Source organism: Lithobates pipiens, unplaced genomic scaffold (assembly GCF_037356315.1).
Source record: "Lithobates pipiens isolate NorthernLeopardFrog02 unplaced genomic scaffold, aLitPip1_a1.2 Scaffold_1, whole genome shotgun sequence".
NCBI lineage: Eukaryota > Metazoa > Chordata > Amphibia > Anura > Ranidae > Lithobates > Lithobates pipiens.
In genome coordinates, this window is record NW_027507685.1 from 213400924 (window position 1) to 213419202 (window position 18279).

At 42.5% G+C, this 18279-nt stretch overlaps 1 protein-coding gene across 3 annotated transcripts in view; it reads left to right on the plus strand.

Moving 5' to 3' along the window:
- LOC143982881 (cytochrome P450 2A13-like) overlaps positions 1 to 18279 on the plus strand; it is a 40058-nt gene that overhangs the window by 16859 nt on the left and 4920 nt on the right. The window contains exons 5-8 of one of the 3 annotated variants that reach the window (XM_077481983.1): positions 1360 to 1536; positions 10652 to 10793; positions 12046 to 12233; positions 14626 to 14854. In XM_077481983.1, the coding sequence (XP_077338109.1) occupies positions 1360 to 1536; positions 10652 to 10793; positions 12046 to 12233; positions 14626 to 14739 (621 nt within the window). In that variant the 3' untranslated portion in view covers positions 14740 to 14854. Of the gene's footprint in view, positions 1 to 1359; positions 1537 to 10651; positions 10794 to 12045; positions 12234 to 14625; positions 14855 to 15048; positions 15195 to 18279 lie in introns of those variants that run through there. The other 2 variants (XM_077481993.1, XM_077481974.1) reach the window with 2 other exon arrangements.

Consider the following 18279-nt stretch of genomic DNA (forward strand, 5'->3'; position numbering starts at 1 on the left):
TGCCACCATATATGAAAGTGAATGCCTAGGTCAGAACAGCCCGAAAACAAGCCGCAGAGTAGTTAGGGACAAACTTTGCTATTCTGGCAGGAATCAGGTACCAGTGGATAAGTACTTCATAGTTTGCTTCCGTAGCCATAACATTTGGGGAGGAGAACTTGGTCACAGTCTAAATCCAACATCATCCCGCTGTATCCAAAGTTTGCCCTATATCATGCTCCCATTTTGCAACATAGAATGGGTGGCCTGCATCGGTTTTAGTGACCAACTGGTCATAGAGAAACAAAATAAATCCTCTGGCATGGGGATCATGCTTGCAGATGCTTTTGAAGCGGTCATGTGAGTAGGCATAGTCCAAGCTCGAATATACGACACATAGACATTTCTGATTTGAAGATAGCGGAACAGTTCAGAACGTGGCTCTCACATAACGTAGGGCAGTGATGACAAACCTTGACACCCCAGATGTTTTGGAACTACATTTCCCATGATGCTTATGTACTCTGCAGTGTAGTTGAGTATCATGGGAAATGTAGTTCCAAAACATCTGGGGTGTCAATGTTTGCCATCACTGATGTAGGGGATTTAATCGACATAGCTGTTACCAAAATTGGTTAGCTGCAGTCTACACCTGAAAGAAGATAGGAGAACTCCAGGCAGGGTAGAAGGAGGGATTTTTAAGGAATGAAAGGATAGGCATGCGTGGTGACTGAAGACCATGAGTTGACTTGAACCTATGCCATGCAGCTAAAAAATGTTTGGTGATAGGAATAGAGAGTGTATTTCAAAGCAGATTAGCCGTGCAAGGTTATGTTAAAGTTTATGTAAGCCCTCACTTTGTTAAAATATAAATGAAAAGCAAAACATTGGTGCAAACTGCAAAGATACTGTAAACATTACAAATACCTCTTTTCCCCTTTTTTTAAGTGATAACATATCCTGTGTTCTCAGATGCATAATGAGCTTAGAGAGCTGGAAGAGGAGAAACTGTAGTACACTTCCCAGGGATTGACTGTGCAGGAGGGGGGGATCTGTCAGCACAACTCTGATTATTGGAGGAGAGCAGGCTGAGTTCTCAGCACAGCCAGAATTCTGGCCACGCTGTGCTCTCATGCTTAGTGGGGTAAGTTTTTATTAGGAAAGCAGGGGGACTGACAGCAACACCAGAGATTTCACAAAGGAAGCAATATAAAAAGAACAGGATGCTTTTTTATACATGGTACGCAGGTCGTGCTATACAAAGTACTACGATGATGTTTTTCTGGGTGTATGTAGTACCTCTCTAAGGTTCACATCTAGTTTGAGATTAAGTTAATTTTTCATATGCATAATGCTAATTTCCTCTCTTCTGTCATGCAGCTCTATGAAATATATGATGTACCGATGAGATATGTGCCAGGCCCCCATCATAGGGCATACAGGTGTGTTCTGCAGCTGGAGCAGTTTGTGAAAGAGAAAATAGAAATCATCAAAGACACCCTGAATACAAGCAGTCCACGTCACCTGATAGATAGTTTCCTTATCCTGATGGAAAAGGTACGCTACATCATTATTTTGGTTATTTTTTAAAGAACAACTTGAAATACACACGAATGAGTCACACATCTCTGCCAGACAAACCAACCAAGAGGGTGACAACACATTCTCTGTTATGCCGTGTAAACACAGTCGGAAATTCCGACGGAAAAGGTCCGATCGGATTATGTTGTCGGAAAATTCGATCTTGTGTGGGCTCTATCGGACTTTTTCCGTCGGAAATTCCGCCAGAAAAAATTTGAGAGCAGGATATCAAATTTTCCGTCAAAAAATCCCATCTCTGCCTTTTTCCAATCGTTTATAGAGAATTCCGACAAAGTGCCACGCATGCTCAGATCAAATTACGAGACTAAAGCTATTGGCTACTAGCTTCAACATAGTCTCATTGTAATGAATGAACGTCATCACGTTTTGAAGGATCTGATTTTCCGACAACTTTGTCCGACCGTGTGTATGCAACACCAATTTCGGACAAAATCTGTCGGAAAAAATCAGATGGATTTTGTTGTCTGAATGTCCGACCGTGTGTACAAGGCATTAGAGTTAAAGAAAACTGTGTTGTCACCTCCCCTCCATTACTTGTACAGACATATTGATTATATTTCTGGAAAGTACAGAGGAATAAACTGCATGGTGAAAGTTGGTTGGTTGTTGATTAGCTTGATGGGTTTCTACCGTCAACTCCTCTTGTCCCAATGAAAATACCTTTACATGTGTTTGCAATACTTAGTACCTAAAGTGGAACTAAACTTCTAAAAATATTCACCTTCATCTTCTATTGATGTGATTGTTATACCACTCGCCACCTGCTGTTTCTTCTCCCTGAGCTACTTCAAGGTGACTAATTTTAAGCCTTTTATTCGGACAGTGGGGGATGATGTCATCCTGCATGTGGGCACAGGAGTTGTTCCGGCAGGAGCTGGCAGACAAGATCAGCTTAACCACTTGCTGACGGCTCACAGTAAATATACTGCGAGCGGATGGCATGTACAGGCACGGTCATGTACATGTACACTACTGGCCTTCTTCCTGGATTGGGGTGCGTATGTGCGCACCCCCTGCCAACCTATGCTGTGATTGAACACAGCTCAAGTTTGGCAGCAGATTTCAGCCAATGATTTTGGCTGAAACCTGCTGATCGGCTGTGTACAATCACACACAGAGTTCTATGTTTACAAACACATAGAACTCTGTGTACATAGGAATAGTGATCTGGCTGTTTCTTCTGTCTGAAAAGCAGGGCAAAACAAATGTCCAGATTAGTAAGTAAAAACAGTGCACATTACACACATTACACATTTAAAGGGATATTAAAGTCTATTAAAAAAAAATAATAATAACAATAACAAACATGGTATACTTTTCTGCACTATGCAGTAGTTTTGCACAGAATAGCCCAGATCCTCCCCTTCTTGGGTCCCTCGCTGGTGCTCCTGAACCATCCCTACTGTCGAGTGCCCCCAGAGTAAGCAGCTTGCAATGGGGCACCCAAGCAGGCGCGCTCCCCAGCTGCATTCACACACAGAGCTGTAGCTCAGCCCTGCCCCCTCTCTCTCTTGATTGGCTTAGTGGCTGTGATCAACAGCAGCGGGAGCTGCTGTCTTAGCCAATGAGGAGGGATAGTCCCTGGAGAGCCGAGGCAGGCACTCATGCACATTGCTGGATTGAGAGGGGGCTCAGGTAAGTATGGGGGGGGGGATTCTGCACAGAAAAAAAATTCTGCACATGCAAAAAAGACATTTACCTCCAGCAAGGCTTATTTAAAACACCTAGACATTTTCAAAAAACATTATCAAAAAATATGGGGATTTGGTCACACCATATTTTGTCCCTTCAAAAACGCAACACACAGCCATTAACGTCTAAACCTCTGGCAACAAAAGTGAGTACACCCCTAAGTGAAAATGTCCAAATTGGGCCCAAAGTGTCAATATTTTGTGTGGTCACCATTATTGCCCAGCACTGCCTTAACCCTCTTGGGCATGGAGTTCACCAGAGCATCACAGGTTGCAACTGGAGTCTTCTTCCACTCCTCCATGACGACATCACAGAGCTGGTGGATGTTAGAGACCTTTCGCTCCTCCACCTTCCATTTGAGGATGCCCCACAGGTGCTCAATAGGGTTTAGGTCTGGAGACATGTTTGGCCAATCCATCACCTTTACCTCAGCTTCTTTAGCAAGGCAGTGGTTTTCTTGGAGGTGTGTTTGGGGTTGTTATCATGTTGGAATACTGCCCTGCAGCCCAGTCTCCGAAGGGAGGGGATCATGCTCTGCATCAGTATGTCACAGTACATGTTGGCATTCATGGTTCCCTCAATGAACTGTAGCTCCCCAGTGCCGGCAGCACCTAGACCATGACACGCCAACCACCATGCTTGACTGTAGGCAAGACACATTTGTCTTTGTACTCCTCACCTGGTTACCACCACACACGCTTGACATCATCTGAACCAAATAAGTTTATCTTGGTCTCAGACCACAGGACATGGTACCAGTAATCCATGTCCTTAGTCTGCTTGTCTTCAGCAAACTGTTTTCAGGCTTTCTTGTGCATCATCTTTAGAAGAGGCTTCCTTCTGAGACAACAGTCATGCAGACCATCATGCAGTGTGCGGTGTATGGTCTGAGCACTGAGAGGCTGACCCCCCCACCCCTTCAACCTCTGCAGCAATGCTGGCAGCACTCATACATCTATTTCCCAAAGACAATTTCTGGATATGATGCTGAGCATGTGCACTCTACTTCTTTGGTCAACCATGGTGAGACCTTTTCTGAGTGGAACCTGTCCTTTTAAACCGCTGAGTGGTCTTGGCCACCATGCTGCAGCTCAGTTTCAGGGTCTTCTTATAGCCTAGGCCCTCTTTATGTAGAGCAACAATTCTTTTTTTTTTCAGATCCTCAGAGAGTTCTTTGCCATGAGGTGCAATGTTTTACTTCCAATGACCAGTATGAGCGAGTGAGAGTGATAACACCAAATTTAACACGCCTGCTCTCCATTCACACCTGAGACATTTTAACACTGACGAGTCACATGACATCGGGGAGGGAAAATGGCTAATTGGGCCCAATTTTCACTTAGGGGTGTACTCACTTTTGTTGCCAGCGATTTAGACATTAATGGCTGTGTGTTGAGTAATTTTAAGGGGACATCAAATTTACACTGCTATACAAGCTGTACACGTGCTACTTTACATTGTAGAAAAGTGTAATTTCTTAGTGTCTTACTGTCTCAGTATTAAAACAAAAATATGTAGCGCTACCTGCTATTAATTAATTAATTACCACACTAACCTACCTAGTGAGTATATACATAAATTAATATAAAATAAATGTATGCAAAATAATGTGCAAATCTGCAAAATCCAAACATGTGCAAAATATTACTGATAAAGTGACTGTTAGTGCGAAATCACACATAAAGTGTGATAATCAATCCACATTGGCATAAGTATGTGCAAAAAGCTTGCAAATCGACAAATACAGTGCAAATAAAAAATAAGAAAAGTGCATCCAGTCCAAATCAAGTAATCCACAGTGACAAGCAGTGCTGTTCAAGAAGTAAATATCCAGTAGTGAAAAAAGTCCTCAATCCATGCAATGTCCAAAAAATATATATAGAACTCCACAGTTGTGACAGTCCACCAAACACAGGGTCCTTCAGTGCTCCACTTGTGCACCCCCCGTTTCCCCCATCCTCTCACCTTAATTCAAGACCCCCAAGGGTCATAAGCTCTTATACAAATGAGATGATAATTACTCTTCTTCGTATATCCCGCCCGTCCATAAACAAACACTTTCAGCAATGGATATAATAGGGGAGAGAAAGGGGACTCACATGTGTAGTATATCCAAAATTTAAATAAAAAATATAATCTCCACACTTACATAAAATAAAGCAGTTTTGCGTGTAAGCAATAGAACGACCGGAAGTAACGAATCAACACCTGGCTCTTCCCTGACGCGTTGCGTCACAAACACATGACTTTTGCAAAGGGTCAAGGAGTCAGGTGTCAGCGTAACTTATATAGGGCGTGCGGTGCTGTCATAGCAACCATAAACAACCACCGCAACACCGCAAATTCATTTTATAGCTTGCTACAATAACTCTAATTCAGTATATTAGACATATTTTAGCATCACCTTTATACTTTAACACAGGGGTCATCAACCCCTGGTCCACGGCCCACTACCGGGCCGTAGCGTCTTTGCAGCCGGGCCGCGGCAGACTGTAAGACACCAGTGGATAGAGAGGAAAGCGGGCAGGCGAATAAGAGAAGCGGGCTGGCGAGCAGAGATGACATCTCTCTCCGCCCGCCTAACATCCCTGCTCTTCCGCCCTCACAACGTGCGGAATGTCGGCGGTGCGGCGGGGAGCAGAGAGATGACATCATCTCTCCCTGCCCGCCTAGCATCACCGCTCTTCCGCCCTCACAGCATACAGAATGTCGGAGGTGCGGCGGGGAGCAGAGAGATGACATCATCTCTCACTGCCCGCCCCGCATCTCTGCTCTCCTGCCCTCATTTAAGAAAGACCACTGAACCAGTGTCACCAATGCAGTGACAATCCTCATCTGGTGGCACTGGCGGGTGATGTGGCAAGTGGCATTCCTCAACTGGTGACAGGCAGGTGATGTGGCAAGTGGCATTCCTCAACTGGTGGCAGGCAGCGTGGCAAGTGGCATTCCTCATCTGGTGGCAGGCAAGCGTGGCAAGTGGCATTCTTCATCTGATGGCACAGGCAAGTGACATGGCAAGTGGCACATTCCTCATCTGGTCGCACAGGCAGGTGATGTGGCAAATGGCATTCCTCAACTGGTGGCAGACAGCGTGGCAAGTGGCATTCCTCATCTGGTGGCAGGCGACTTGGAAAGTGACACACTCAGGGCTCCCACTAATTCTGCATTATGGTAAGTTGAACTATTTCATTTATATTACAATGTAATATAAGAAATAATGCGCTTCAATCATTCTGACACCATACCAACCATGGTGCCATGATGACTGAAGTACCAATAGCCGAACACCAGCTAATGCCCGATAAATTGGCGTCAAAATTTGCTTAAACACATGTGTGCGTACATCACCCCCAGTCCCTCGCCGGGCCTTCCTTGACACAATTTTCTTCCACGCAGCCGATCCCCGGTGCCAAAAAGGTTGGGGACCACTGCTTTAACATATATGCATTCTGATTAACATACATTTCTCCATAATTACAGAGTAACACTATACAAATGTCATTAGAGATGCATAATTAAAAAGAAGAAAAAAGCAACATCGACATCTTGTGGTTAAATAAGATATTACATCTCACTAATAGTAAAAAACCTATTAATAAATAAAGGTCTGTACGAACTCCATGTAGCCATCTAGTGGTTGATCTAATTAATAACATCAAAAATAAACAAGAGGAAAGGAACCTCAATATGGGCCATCTAATAAACAGAGTAAAAAACATAAAAAAAGGTTTTATTTAAACTGGGTCTGCACTCTGGGGAATACTGACCAGAGAAGTAATTTAATGAATCATAAATAAATACTTGAAACCCCCCCAAGGAATCAAAATCTATTAAATACATAATTAATAAAATGAATATTTAGATTAATTAAAATAATTTTAAAATATATTAATAATTAGAAATGAAACAATTAAGATCAAACTCTAGATTATGTCCTAAAGGTGCTAAGGTGAATAATTTATGAATCCATCGGGATTCAGCATGACTAATCTTAATTATTTTATTGTCACCCTTCCAATGTGGTTTGTATTTTTGAATCCCACAAATTAATAGTGACATACTCAAAAAATTTGAATATCATGCAAAAGTTCATTTATTTCACTAATGCAACTTAAAAGGTGCAACTAATATATGAGATAGACTCATTACATGCAAAGCAAGATAATTCAAGCCGCGATTTGTCATAATTGTGATGTTTATGGCTTATAGCTCATGAAAACCTCAAATCCACAATCTCCGAAAATTTGAGTATTAAATGCGAGCAATAAAACAAGGATTGTACATAGAATAATACCGGACCTCTGAAAAGTATAAGCATGCATATGTACTCAGTACTTCGATTGGACCCCTTTTGCAGCAATTACTGCCTCAATGCAGCGTGGCATGGAAGCTATCAGCCTGTGGGACTGCTGAGGTGTTATGGAAGACCAGGATGCTTCAATAGCAGCCTTCAGCTCTTCTGCATTGTTCGGGCTCATGTCTTACATCTTTCTCTTGGCAATGCCCCATAGATTTTCTATAGGGTTCAAGTCAGGCGTGTGAGCAGGTGCCAAGTCCTGCTGGAAAATGAAGTCAGCATCCCCATAGAGCTTGTCTGCGGAAGGAAGCATGAAGTGCTCCAAAATCTCTGGTAGACGGCTACGTTGACCCTGGACTTAATGAAGCACAATGGACCAACACCAACAGATGACATGGCTGCTCAAATCAACACAGACTGTGGAAACTTCACGCTGGACTTCAAGCATCTTGCAGTGTGCGCCTCTCCATACTTCCTCTATACTCTGGGTCCTTCATTTCCAAATGAGATGCAAAATTTGCTCTCAACACAAAAGAGGACTTTGGACCACTGAGCAACAGATCAGGTCTGTTTTTCTTTAGCCCAGGTAAGATGCTTCTGACGTTGTTTGTTGTTCAGGAGGGGTTTCACAAGAGGAATACGAATTTTGAAGCCCATGTCCAGGTGTGTGGCGGCTCTTGATGCACTGACTCCAGCCTCAGTCCATTCCTTGTGAAAGTCCCCAACACTTTTGAATGGCCTTTTCCTGACAATCCTCTCCAGGCTTGTGCACCTTTTTCTTCCACACTTTTCCCTTCCACATAACTTTCTATTAATATTCTTTGATACAGCACTTTGGGAACATCCAACTTCTTTTACAATTACCTTTTGAGGCTTTCCCTCCTTATGGAGGGTGTCGGTAATGGTTTTCTGCACAACTGTCAGGTCAGCAGTCTTTCCCATGATTGTGATTCCTACTGAATCAGACTGGGATATCTGTTCAAAGGCTCAGGAACCCTTTGCAGGTATTATGGCTTAATTAGCTGATTAGAGTGGGACACTTTGAGCCTAGAATATTGCACCTTTTCACAATATTAAAATTTTCTGAGATTGTGGATTTGGGGTTTTCATGAGCTGTAAGCCATAATCATCAGAATTACGACACATCATGGCTTGAACTCTTGCTTTGCATTTAATGAGTCTATCTCATATATTAGTTTCACCTTTTTAAGTTGCATTAGTGAAATACTGAACTTTTAAATACTGAACACTATATTCAAATTGTTTTGAAATCCATATAGTATAAATCCAAATGCAGGTCAACCTGTGACATTTAGCATGATTAAACTTCACATGAGAAATACAAAGTGAATTTAGTCTGCTTATTATACAAGAAGGAAACACTCATATGGGTCAAGCTGTTTAGGACAGTTTGGTGCCTTGCAAGTTGCAGCAGAAACCAATGGGTGGTCAGTTAAGACAGTCTTGTGCTAAAAGCGGTGCTGTGCAAGTTGCAGTAGAAACCTTTTTGCTATGGGTTACACTACTTTGACAGTGCTGTGGGCACTATATATATATATATATATATATATATATATATATATATATATATATATATATATATATATATATATATATATATATATATATATATATATATATATATATATAGGTAGAGGCCCTGGAGAATACGATGGTGTGTGTTCCTTTTTTTTTATGTCACGCAATATTTGCACAGTGGCTTTTTAAATGCAATTTTTGGGGAAAAAATACACTTTCATGAATTTTAGTGAATGCAAACACAATATAGAACACATTGTTTGGCAAAATATAAAAGATGGTATTACGCCAAGTAAACAAGTAAATAGATGCCAAACATGCCATGCTTTACACACCTGTGGAATGGCAACAAACTACGGTACATGACAGGTTTAGAGTTAAACTGGAAGTCTGGTACTAGCATTATAGCTCTTGCTCTGATATTTGTGGCAATACCTCACATGTGTGCTGTGATCATCGTTTACATATGCATGTGGGACTTTTGTGTGCTTTTGCATTTGCTATGAGCCCAGCGGGGGCAGGGGTGCTTTAAACTTTGTTTATTTTATTATTTATTTTACTTTATTTAAAAAAAAAATTTGGATCACCTTTAGTGCTATTACAAGGGATGAACAACATCCCTTGTGATAGCATGGGAGGTGACAGATCCTATGTATGGAGAGATCTGGGGTCTATTAGACCCCAGATCTCTCCTCTGGCCTCCAAAGCATGGAAACGGCCTGTAAACAAAGAACCAAAACTGGAAGGACAAATCCTAGTTGCTTCTGGTTTCTGATATCACAGAGGGAAAGGAACAATATCAGTTCCTTTTTCTCTGTCTTTGGTATCATCTGATGCGGCCATTCACACCATTACCGGCTCCCCGATGGGATGGGAGAGCCCTGTGAAGGTGACAGTGGAGCCAGGACAGAGGACCCCCTTCCAACACCTGTAAAAGTTATCCAGTGGCTGTATAGCCATTCAGATCTCTTTTACCTTGTAGGAAATCACCAGTTGCAAAGGTTGATACCAGGATCATGGTTGTAGCTGCAACCATAATCCTGGTATAGCCACAGGCGAGGTAATCACCCCGTGTGCTGCAGTTTCCCCCTGTTTACACCCCTGATATTTCACCAAAGCCCCCTAACAGGCTCCTAAAAAATGTAAAAAATGAATTAAATAAATGAATAAAATAAAGCTGTAGAAAATAATAAATATTACTGGTAACATCCACTGCTCTTCTGACACCGTCGGTATAAATACACATGCACACACACATATGTGTTTGAGATTTGAGGTGCACACCCTAATGCAATGGGCTGTGCATACCTATGGGTATAACCACTTCAACCTGGGGCCGTATACGGCCTACCAACAGGAAGTGGTTAAACTTTGGTAAAGCTGCATTTATTAGGCTAAAACAAGTGGCACTGTAAGACGCAGTAGTCATCTTCCATTACATACAGTGTGTCTTTTGTTTAATTTTTATTTTGAGCCAAGGTCACTTTAATCTTTAGAAGATTAACTAAACAATGACTGAAATTCCATGTTCCTTACCTGCAGGAGAAGCATAATCCATCCACACATTTCACCGTGAAGAATTTTTATGGAACTGTCTTAACTTTATTTGTGGCCGGGACTGAGACAGTGAGCACCACCTTGAGACATGGATTCTTACTTCTTCTCAAACACCCAGATGTTAAACGTAAGAGTCCAAGGCAGAGAGCTTTAAATGCAGACTGTGGTGGGATGTGTATCTATTTTAAATAGGCTATGCATAAGATGCATTAAGGTGAAAAAACACAAAGGTTTACAACCCCTTTAATGCTTTTATCTTTATATTTAATACCATTTTAAGTACAGTACAACTTTAGCTAGTTAATGCAACATACTGGAACAGAGATCTAGGAATGGTTTGTAAATCCCATCTTAAAGGGGAAGTTGGAGGTTAAAAAAAAACAAAAAAACTGTTATACTCACCTAGGTGGATGCAGCATCAATCTGATGAACACAGAGAACAGAGCGATCAAAGACTGCTGATCAATCAGTTCTTGGTCTTCAGTGAGCAGAGAGCCGGGGACTGTCAGGAGGTAGCTCAGGCTTTCGGAGGCTCACTCAGAGGCTGGGCCAGTTGCCGGTCCAGGCATCTGGGTATAGCCCATCTTCAAATTCAGTATTTTTTTTTTCATTTTCTAGATCCATTATAGTTAATGAGGTTTTTTTAAAGACTGAAGTTCATGGACATTTGGGATTTTTCTTTTTATGTATATCACTAGAACTTTTTTTTTTAAAACTGCTCTTCAGGTAACAGGAATTGGGACACATTGTAGCAGAGAAACACTCTAGAAGAGATAAATACTGTAAGTAGAATTCATTGTTCATTTCCCAACTGTGATTCTGAGCATATTTGTTTTTAGTTTATCGATGCGTTTTTTTAAAGCGGAACTTTACTCTCCCAATAAACATTGATTATTAGTTAATCATCGTGCGGCTAGCATTAGTAAATAGATAGGAAGGTATATCGTATTTACTTGTTTTAAACTTTTCTTTTACATTTCTTGAGTTACGTCCTGGTTTCTTGCCTAAGCAAATGATGTCATACATCCCAGGAGTCTTCAGGAGGGTAGGTTATCTCAGCTAAGCACACTTTCTTGTGTCTATGCTTGAGCTAAGGGCAGATGGATTCCAAGAATTAAATGCTACATGAATAATTTGCCCTTACTGAAGATGGCCATGGCCAGAAATGCTAGGGGGTGTTTTTCACAGTGATTTCTCAACAAAATAAAGCATGAAGACATGGGTGGTTGGGGGAGAGTTGCTTTGAAAATTAAATCATTTATTAAATTGTGTGTTTTGGTTTCTGGTGCTCCGATGCTGTGAAGATCTGCTTTAATATTCTAGCTAAAGGTTGTTTTATTTATTTTTTCTTACTGACTTTGACCAAGTATCTACGTTAGTTAAGGTACAAGAGGAAATTGATCAAGTGATTGGAAGATCTCGAGTCCCAACCACCCAAGATAGGGAGGCTATGCCTTATACCGATGCCGTCATTCATGAAATCCAGAGATATGCTGATGTGCTGCCCATGAACCTACCACATGAGGTCTCCAGGACTACTCAGTTTCGTGGATTTACTATTCCCAAGGTAAAATATTTACGCAGAGATAGCTTGTGTCTGGACTGATTCCTGTTTCAGCCTGTTAGCGAGCCACTGAGAGCCTGAGACAGTTGCTCCCTGCCCCTCCACAGCTCAGCTCTCCAGAGAGAGCTGGGGGGGGGGGCAGAGCGGAGAGCTGCTGATTGACAGTCAGCAGCTCTCTGCTCAGGGAACTGTGAGAACCGAGCCATCGGCGAAAGTTCTCAGTGCAAAGGCGGCAAGGGATAGATGCAGCATCGAACCGATGCTGCATCCACCTAGCTAAGTATGATTAAAAAAATAAATAAAAATACAAACTTCTCTTTTAAAATATAAAATGTGAGGATTTTGCTTTTTGTACTAATAAAGTGTGTGGTTATGCACAACATATTAAACCACTGACAGATATGAAACGCATACACATAAAATCAGTGCTCACCATCAGCAATCCTAAAAGTAATCCTAAAAGTCCAAATCCATAAAGATGTCCTTCCAAAAAATCTTTTCTAAGTAGACATAACAGCTTCAGCAATGTCCTCTCTGGTTGTAAATCCCTTGTAGTACTCCACTCATGAAGGTTGAAAAGATCTCAAATAAGAAAATGCTATATAGTTTAGTATGTCTAATCCAATTGGCGTACTTATATATGTACCCTTACCCTCATCTTTTTCAAACAGAGCCTTCCATAACACTCCAATGTGGCTGTTTTTTTTCTGAGTCTCTATCTCCCATCCAGAAGAATTTCTCCTCCCCTCTCTCCAGATTGGTGTTGGAAGCAAATATAAGATTAATAATGTGCCATCAATTCATCCTTCCTGATGAGAATTCCATGCTCTTACATCCAGAAAGAAACATAAAACCAGAATGCTATCCAGTAAGCACTGTTATCATGGGTATAATTGTATCATCAACAATACTCCGATCCTACATACTCCAATGTTAGGACTCTTCCATGCAAGACATTAAAAAAGTGCAGCAATACATGTTAAAATCCAATATTTATTGTGCATAAACGTACTTAAAAAATGTCCGCCACGGTACTTCCGATGTGTAATTGTGTCACTTTTTTTCAAATAAGAAAGAAGGTGCCCAAAGGACAATCTGAGCTAGCTGCACACCCCGTAACAAATATAGAAAAGAAAGAGGAAGCCCCCCGTGTTTTTTTTTAGCAGCAATGAGGATGCAAGTGATTCATAAAAATGTACTTGGTTTTATTGGTCAAAAAGCTAATCGTACCATATACAATACATGTAGGAATTAAAATATGAGCTCTGGTGTACAACAGACAAAAAGTCCTACTGTGGCAAAGGTACAAGGTACAAAGTACAAATATAATTCATACATTAATTCTAAAAGGATAAAAAAGTATTCAAATCAATATCAATGTTGTAATTTCAATGACCATCTGGCATGCTTAATACTCCAATGCATTTCAGCCTTGGATAATTTACGGCCTTCTTCAGGGGTGATTTTTTTCTCTTATCTCCACATTTCCGCAGGCATATCAAGAATGCCTGGATTGTTTGTAAAAAAATTATCGTATCCTTAGTAAATGAAGGTAATGCAAAAACAAAAAGGTTGCAAGTGTGCGTCAATGAGTCACATTTTCAGAGATTCCTCCATTGCCGGAGACGATAGGTCGTCCGGTAGGATGTAGGGGAGTCTTGTGAATTTTTGGAATACTATAAAAAACGTAGGTATTCTTGGATGTCTAATCTTAATGTATTCATAAACATTTTTGTTTATGGTACCTTCTTTGTAGGCCCTCTTAATGAGGCCATAAAATACAATATTAGATTTCTTAATATGTCTTTTAGGTATAACTTTATACCAATCCTTATTGCCAAGGATTTTCTGACATATTTCTCTTTATTCCTTGTCCATCAGGACAACGTGTCCCCCTTTGTCTGAAGGTTTTATTATGAGTGTGTCTCTGGACTGTAAGGTTGTTAGAGCCCAACTTTCATCAATGGGTAAATTACGTGGGGTACATTGTCTGTGTGGTATTTTAGCTATATCCTTCAAAGTTAGTTTTAGGAAAGTAGCCACACTTGCATTTGTATGCAAGGGTGGAAATTTTACAGATGGTTTTCTAAATGTAGATGTTGGATCAGGATTGGACTTCCGTGCTTCAGTGAGCAAGGTTTCCAAATCCAATTGGTCACTGAGCTCTTCGTTATTATTTTCATTGTAAAGTAGTGTTAAATCCCTTAGGGCTTTAAACTCACGCATAGGATCACCTTCGGGGAGGAAGCTTGTTTGGGGCTTTTAGAATAATAGACTCTGGTTTATGTGGAAAGGACTCCTCTGGTAAAGGGTAAATATGATTGGTTAATGTATATGAATATATAACAATGATATAGTTCAATGCTAAATAATTGTCATCTTGATATGCCTGCAGGAATGTGGAGATGAGAGAAAAAAAATTCCCCCTGAAGAAGGCCGTAAATCATCCAAGGCTGAAATGCATTGGGGTATTAAGCATGCCAGATGTTCATTGAAATTACAAAATTGATATTGATTTGAATACTTTTTTATGCTTTTAGAAAGAATGTATGAATTATATTTGTACTTTGCACCTTGTATGTTTGCCACAGTAGGACTTTTTGTCTGTTGTACACCAGAGCTCATATTTTAATTCCTGCATGTATTGTATATGGCATGATTAGCTTTTGACCAATAAAACCAAGTAAGTTTTTATGAATCACTTGCATCCTCATTGCTGCTAAAAAAAAACCCACGGAGAACTTCTTCTCTTTTTTCTGTAATTATGTCACTTCTGGCATGACTTTGGATGTGTTTCATCCCATATATTTCTTCCTAGGAACCCACATCCTGGGAAGAAGTCCATTGGACAAAACACATCGGAAAGGACATCAAATGTGGAAGTGGCGTAATCGCGCATCAGAAGTGCTGTGGCAGCCATCTTAATTGAGATTTCCAGGCATTTTTACAAGCTGCTGTTCCTAAGTAGGTTTTTGCACATTAAACTTTGAATTTTAACTTGTACTGCTGCGCTATGGGCCCTTTATTAATATCTTGCATGGGAGATTCTTAGCATTGGAGTACTTAGCATTGGAGCACACTTTAGTCAGGGGGCGGCGTCGACAGGGGCTGACTGGGCGGGGATGCATGTATTTGTGGGGCCCAAGGCAGCTGGGTAGCTCCTTGGGCTGGCGCCACTCACCTGGCCTCTCTGTTCCAGCCTGAGCGTGCTGTGCTGTGGCCATTTGCCTCCCCCTCAGATGAGGCGTGTTCCTCTGCAGCAGCCTATTGCTGCTCCCCCCTGCCTTGGGAATCCTCTAGTCTGGTGTGGCCTGTTGTGCGAGAATGGCGGAGAGGGAGGGGCAATGCATGGTGCAGATGGAGGAGCAGTTGGTGTAGAGGTTAAAAACAGCTGTTGGTGGACCAGCGGGGAATACAGAGGAGCGGTTAGGTGGCGGGACCCCAAAGGAGTATTCTGTGTGTCTGGTTCTGGTGGAGAACCTGGCGATGTAATCTGGAGGCCATGGAGAGGTGAGGAGCATCCACCAATGTACATTGTACTGTGGGGGGGGCTGTATGCAATGCAGGGCTGTCCTCAAAAGTGGTCAGTTAGGTCAGTGTAGTTGTCAGGTGGGTCAGTGTAGTTGTCAGTGTAGTGGTAATGTGGGTCAGTGCAGTGGTCATGTGGGTCAGTGCAGTGGTCATGTGGGTCAGTGTAGTGGTCATGTGGGTCAGTGTAGTGGTCAGGTAGGTCAGTGTAGTGGTCAGGTGGGTCAGTGTAGTGGTCAAGTAGGTCTGTGTAGTGGTCAGGTAGGTCTGTGTAGTGGTCAAGTGGGTCAGCGTAGTGGTCAAGTGGGTCAGCGTAGTGGTCAAGTGGGTCAGCGTAGTTGTCAAGTGGCTCTCTGTAATGGTCAGGTGGCTCTCTGTAATGGTCAGGTAGGTCTGCATAGTGGGCAGGTAGGCCAGTGTAGTGGTAAGGTAGGTGAATGTAGGAATCAGGTAGGTCTGTGTACTCTCCACCCCGTCACCTCCACCATATACATGGGCAGGGAAAAGGGGGTGAGTCAAGGGCAGAGCCAATGGGGGGGCAGTATAATGAGGTTTCGCCTATGGTGTCAAAAATCCTTGCACCAGGCCTGAACTTATATCCATGATAACAGTGCTTACTGAATAGCATTCTTTTTTATGTGCCTTTCTGGATGTAATAACAAGGAATTCTCATCAGAGAGGACTAATTGATTGCACATTATTAATCTTACATTTGCTTCCAACGCCAATCTGGAGAGAGGTGAGGAGGAATTGTTCTGGAGGGGAGATAGAGACACAGAGAAACATCCACATTGGAGTGTTAAGAAAGGCTCTGTTTGAGAAAGATGAGGGTAAGGCCGCGTACACACGGGCGGATTGTCTGGCCAACTAAGTTCGTCAGACAATCCGACAGACAGTCCGTCCTACTTTTGAATGAACGGACTTGACCACACACGACGAACAGACAGTCCGCTGAAAGCTTGCGCGATGACGTGTACGGCACGTACGACGGGACTAGAAATTCGACGTCCAATACACTGCAATGCAACCTTCGGCCGTGTAAATCCTTTCTGAGCATGCGCCATACTTAGTCCGGCCTACTCACGAGTGGACTGTCCGCTGAAACCAAGTTTGGACGGACTGTATTACGGAAATTCCGAAAGACTTAGTCCGCCAGACTGTCCGCTGAAAAAGTCAGCTGAAGCCCACACACGAGCGGATTGTCCGCTGAAACACGTTTCAGCGGACTAAGTTGGCCAGACAATCCGCCCGTGTGTACGCGGCCTTAGAGTGCATACCTGTATATAAGAACACATCTTTGGATTCAGGGGAAAGTATTTTATGATTTTGATGTAAGCACAAAATAAATGCATTACTTTAAACACACCAATTGGATTACACATACTACACTACATAGCATTTTCTTTTTTCAAGATCTTTTCGCCTTCCAAGGGATTCCCAACCAGAGAGGATGTTGCTGAAGCTGTTTGGTCTACATTGGACTTGGAAAAGATTGAGACATTTTTATGGATAGTTGGCACTGATAGGCTGCATTGATGGGCACTGATAGCGACATTGATGAACACTGAAAGGTGGCACTGATAGGCGGCATAGATGAGCACTGATAGGTGGCACTGATAGGCAGCATTGAGAAGCACCGATAGGTGGCACTGATAGATGGCATTGATGAGCACAGATGGGCACTAATAGATGGAATTGATGAGCACTGATAGGCTGCACTGATAGGCAGCATTGATAAGCACTGACAGGTGGCACTGATAGGCAGCATTGAGGAACACTGATAGGTAGCACTGTTAGGCGGCACTGATAGGTGTCATTGATAAACACTGATGGGCTGCACTGATGGGCACTGATAGGCAGCATTAATGGGCACTGATAGATGCCACTGACAGGCTGCATTGAGGAGCACTGATAGCTGGCATTGATGAGCACTGAAAGGTGGCACTGAGGCTGCACTGATGGGCACTGATAGGCGGCATTGATGGACACTGATAGGTGGCATTGAGGAGCACTTTTAGGCAGCACTGATGGGCACTTATGGGGCTGCACTGATAATCAGGGCATTGATGATCAGTGCCTTGATTTTCAGTGTACTGACAGTCTTGTTGCTTAATGGTTCTCCTTTCCTCACACAGACACAGTGTCCAAGGAAACTACTGACGATAACCAGCAAGTCTCAATGTCAATGAATGCCCTCCCAGAAATGGAAGCCCGGGGCTTGGGTGGAGGGGATCCTTCATGGTTCCTTGCGCTAGGACCCTAAAGGTTCTAGTTCTAGTTACGCCTCTGCCCTCAACCCTGCACTTTGTCCATAGAGGAGCCTTCAACCCTGCACATAGGGAACCCCTCAACCCTGCACACCTGCACACCTTCACATAGAGGACCCTTCAACCCTGCACTCTTCACATAGCACACCCCTTAACACTGTACTCTGCACATAGAGGACCCCTCAACCCTGCACTCTTCCCATAGCACAGCCCTTAACCCTGCACTCTGTACTTAGAGGACTCCACGACCCTGC